The sequence below is a fragment of the Phoxinus phoxinus genome (assembly GCF_949152265.1).
Source record: "Phoxinus phoxinus genome assembly, chromosome: 19".
Lineage (NCBI taxonomy): Eukaryota > Metazoa > Chordata > Actinopteri > Cypriniformes > Leuciscidae > Phoxinus > Phoxinus phoxinus.
In genome coordinates, this window is record NC_136894.1 from 32,526,216 (window position 1) to 32,531,215 (window position 5,000).

Consider the following 5,000-nt stretch of genomic DNA (forward strand, 5'->3'; position numbering starts at 1 on the left):
CACACAGCAACACATGACACACACACACACACACACACACACACACACACACGTGAACAGCAACACATGACACACACACACACACACACACACACACGTGAACAGCAACACATGACACACACACACACACAGACACAGCAACACATGACACACACACACACACACACATGTGAACAGCAACACATGACACACACACACATGAACAGCAACACGTGACACACACACACACACACACACACACACACATGAACAGCAACACGTGACACACACACACACACACACACACACACACACACACACAGCAACACATGACACACACACATGAACAGCAACACATGACACACACACACACACACACACACACACACACAGCAACACATGACACACACACATGTGAACAGCAACACATGACACACACACACACACACACACACACACACACACAGCAACACATGAACAGCAACACATGACACACACACACACACACACACATGGACAGCAACACATGACACACACACACACACACACACACACAGCAACACATGAACAGCAACACGTGACACATGTTTTACTGACAGTTCAATAATTTTATTGACGGAATGAAATCATTAACGACACTCATTAGTAAGACTGAGCATCACTCGCTGAGAATCATGAGTCACATGACCTTCTGCCACCAATGGGAAGCAGTGATTCACTATCACTAAAGTATCACAAATACACCGTTCACACGCTTGCTTACTCATGTTTCCACGAGCTAAAGACCAATCCAGAGCGGACAGAAATAAACCAGCAGGACAAATACTACACACACACACACACACACACACATATATACACACTCTGTGTTTATGCTGCGTTCACGCCGCGTCGTAATTACGTAATTACTAAATGACAACCTTGGAAATAAGCGTTTCCATGGCAACACTATTAACACCAACGGCAATAAAACACGAGACTTTACAGTGAGTCCCGTTAGTTAAAGAATCACATTAAAGCTGCAGTGTGTAGGATTTACTCCATCTAGCGGTGGAACTGTGTATGACTACCAGCTGAATATCCCTCTCTATCTCCTCCCATTCCGATGTAATCTCCGCTCGCATCCGTCTCGGCCGCTGAGTGTGAACCGGGACAGGCGGAGCTTGAGTCTCCAGGTGTGTCCCTCTTTGGCTAATGTATTTTCAAGATGGAGGCGCACATGGCCGCCGCCGTTCGAGCGGCTCACCCGTATGCATTATAAACGGCAGATTCTACGCTTACGAGAATACTTGATTAGTTGGTGTGAGTAATTACACATTAATGAGCACATATCATTTTGAAAGAACAAAGTGTTTTTTGCCAAGAATCTACTTACACAGTGTAGCTTTAACTAGCATTAGCTATCAATGAGCAATACATTATTTTTCTATGTTAATGTTACTTAATAAAATTCCATCCGTTCATTTTTAGCTCATATTAGCTCATTACATAATATTAACAGATACAAATTTAGTTTTAATAATGTTGAAATAAACATTAACTGTGTATTTCTGTCTTGTTTTGCGGTCCAGATATCGAAACATTCTCAGAACAGATATCAGCCGACGGAGTGAGACAAATCAACTCAATCCAAAGAAGGAGATTATATTCCTGACTCCACGGCAGACATTAGCACACACACACACACACACACACACACACACACACACACACACACACACACACACACACACACACACACACACACACACACACACACACACTCTCTTCAGTTCGATGTTATCTCAGTGAACAAGTGTTAATATCTTCCGTCACTGCTGTTCTCCAGTACATGTGCTAAATAAAAGTGTGTGTAGATGTGTGTGCTGATTAAGAGTGTGTAGATGTGTGTGCTGATTAAGAGTGTGTAGATGTGTGTGCTGATTAAGAGTGTGTAGATGTGTGTGCTGATTAAGAGTGTGTAGATGTGTGTGCTGATTAAGAGTGTGTGTAGATGTGTGTGCTGATTAAGAGTGTGTAGATGTGTGTGCTGATTAAGAGTGTGTAGATGTGTGTGCTGATTAAGAGTGTGTGTAGATGTGTGTGCCGATTAAGAGTGTGTGTAGATGTGTGTGCTGATTAAGAGTGTGTGTAGATGTGTGTGCTGATTAAGAGTGTGTAGATGTGTGTGCTGATTAAGAGTGTGTAGATGTGTGTGCTGATTAAGAGTGTGTAGATGTGTGTGCTGATTAAGAGTGTGTGTAGATGTGTGTGCTGATTAAGAGTGTGTAGATGTGTGTGCTGATTAAGAGTGTGTAGATGTGTGTGCTGATTAAGAGTGTGTAGATGTGTGTGCTGATTAAGAGTGTGTAGATGTGTGTGCTGATTAAGTGTGTGTAGATGTGTGTGCTGATTAAGAGTGTGTAGATGTGTGTGCTGATTAAGTGTGTGTAGATGTGTGTGCTGATTAAGAGTGTGTAGATGTGTGTGCTGATTAAGAGTGTGTAGATGTGTGTGCTGATTAAGTGTGTGTAGATGTGTGTGCTGATTAAGAGTGTGTAGATGTGTGTGCTGATTAAGAGTGTGTAGATGTGTGTGCTGATTAAGAGTGTGTGTAGATGTGTGTGCTGATTAAGAGTGTGTGTAGATGTGTGTGCCGATTAAGAGTGTGTGTAGATGTGTGTGCTGATTAAGAGTGTGTGTAGATGTGTGTGCTGATTAAGAGTGTGTAGATGTGTGTGCTGATTAAGAGTGTGTAGATGTGTGTGCTGATTAAGAGTGTGTAGATGTGTGTGCTGATTAAGAGTGTGTGTAGATGTGTGTGCTGATTAAGAGTGTGTAGATGTGTGTGCTGATTAAGAGTGTGTAGATGTGTGTGCTGATTAAGAGTGTGTAGATGTGTGTGCTGATTAAGAGTGTGTAGATGTGTGTGCTGATTAAGTGTGTGTAGATGTGTGTGCTGATTAAGAGTGTGTAGATGTGTGTGCTGATTAAGTGTGTGTAGATGTGTGTGCTGATTAAGAGTGTGTAGATGTGTGTGCTGATTAAGAGTGTGTAGATGTGTGTGCTGATTAAGTGTGTGTAGATGTGTGTGCTGATTAAGAGTGTGTAGATGTGTGTGCTGATTAAGAGTGTGTAGATGTGTGTGCTGATTAAGTGTGTGTAGATGTGTGTGCTGATTAAGAGTGTGTAGATGTGTGTGCTGATTAAGAGTGTGTAGATGTGTGTGCTGATTAAGAGTGTGTAGATGTGTGTGCTGATTAAGAGTGTGTAGATGTGTGTGCTGATTAAGTGTGTGTAGATGTGTGTGCTGATTAAGAGTGTGTAGATGTGTGTGCTGATTAAGAGTGTGTAGATGTGTGTGCTGATTAAGTGTGTGTAGATGTGTGTGCTGATTAAGAGTGTGTAGATGTGTGTGCTGATTAAGAGTGTGTAGATGTGTGTGCTGATTAAGAGTGTGTAGATGTGTGTGCTGGAAACGAGACAGAAACCGTGAGGAAGATCAGCATTATTGCAGAGCATGATTAATAAACGCAGCATTCTTTTATTGTTAGTTCATGTTATTTAACTAATGTTAACAAATGCTACCTTTTGTAAAGTGTTACCAAGTCATTATGCAAATGCATTATTAATAAACGTATCGTTTATTTAGCGAGACATTAGATAGTTGTGCAGATCTGTGCTATAGCGACTGCATCGGAGATTTATCGTGCATTATTAAGACATTAACAGAGCCCATGAGGGCCACTATATAGTGCGGTGGCTCCTGATCGCGGCGCGGCGGGACGGCAGTGTTCTGCGCGGAGGAACTGTGAGTGTGTGACTGTGAGTGTGTGACTGTGAGTGTGTGACTGTGAGTGTGGGACTGTGAGTGTGTGACTGCGCGGCGGGACTGTGAGTGTGTGACTGCGCGGAGGAACTGTGAGTGTGGGACTGTGAGACGGGTGCATCATTATTAGCTTGAAGGTGAATAATAAATATGACACAGTGTATAAAACTATACAGTGACAGCGTCGGTGCGGGACGTCCCGTCAGCCGTCGTCCTCGAAGGTCCTCATGTGTGTTTTGAGCGCCAGCACGCGTGTGTACGGCAGAGCGGCGGAGCGCATGAAGTCCAGGCCCGTGAGCAGCTCCACGTCCCGCACGCGTGCAGTGTGCAGCTTCAGCAGGTCCTCCACCCGGGACTCGTCCTCCACGCGCTGCGGGACACAACAGCGCTCGTTACAACGCTTCTTTCAACGCGCTTGGCATTAAACTATGTTATGGAAAACATATAGCATTTTTTGATTATATGGGTTAAAAATTCAACTAATCAAATGTTCAAACATTCTAATATTCAAACATTAAAATATTCAAATATTCAATCATTCAAAAGTTCAAACATTCAAAAGTTCAAACATTCTATCATTCAAAAGTTCATATATTCAAACATTCAAAAGTTAAAATATTCAAACATTCAAACGTTCAAACATTCACAAGTTCAAATATTCAAAGTTCAAATATTCAAACATTCAAAAGTTCAAATATTCAAACATTTAAATATTCAAAGTTAAAATATTCAAACTTTCAAAAGTTCAAAAGTTCAAATATTCAAATATTCAAAGTTCAAATATTCAAAGTTCAAATATTCAAAGTTCAAATATTCTATCATTCAAAAGTTCATATATTCAAACATTCAAAAGTTCAAATATTCAAACATTCAAAAGTTCAAATATTCAAACATTCAAAAGTTCAAATATTCAAACATTAAAAAGTTCAAATATTCAAACATTCAAATATTCAAACATTCAAAAGTTCAAATATTCAAAGTTCAAATATTCAAACATTCAAAAGTTCAAACATTCAAAGTTCAAATATTCAATCATTCAAAAGTTCAAACATTCTATCATTCAAAAGTTAATATATTCAAACATTCAAAAGTTCATATATTCAAACATTCAAAAGTTCAAACATTCAAAAGTTAAAATATTCAAACATTAAAAAGTTCAAATATTCAAACATTCAAATATTCAAATTTTCAAAAGTTCAAATATTCAAACATT

General features: G+C 40.0%; 1 protein-coding gene across 2 annotated transcripts in view; it reads right to left on the reverse strand.

Moving 5' to 3' along the window:
- Positions 1-3,471: 3,471 nt before the first annotated feature.
- enpp2l (ectonucleotide pyrophosphatase/phosphodiesterase 2-like) overlaps positions 3,472-5,000 on the reverse strand; it is a 29,293-nt gene continuing 27,764 nt past the window's right edge. For both annotated transcript variants that reach the window (XM_079592069.1, XM_079592070.1), the window contains exon 25: positions 3,472-4,157. In XM_079592069.1, coding sequence (XP_079448195.1) covers positions 3,990-4,157 — 168 coding nt within the window. In that variant the 3' untranslated portion in view covers positions 3,472-3,989. The remainder of the gene's footprint in view (positions 4,158-5,000) is intronic.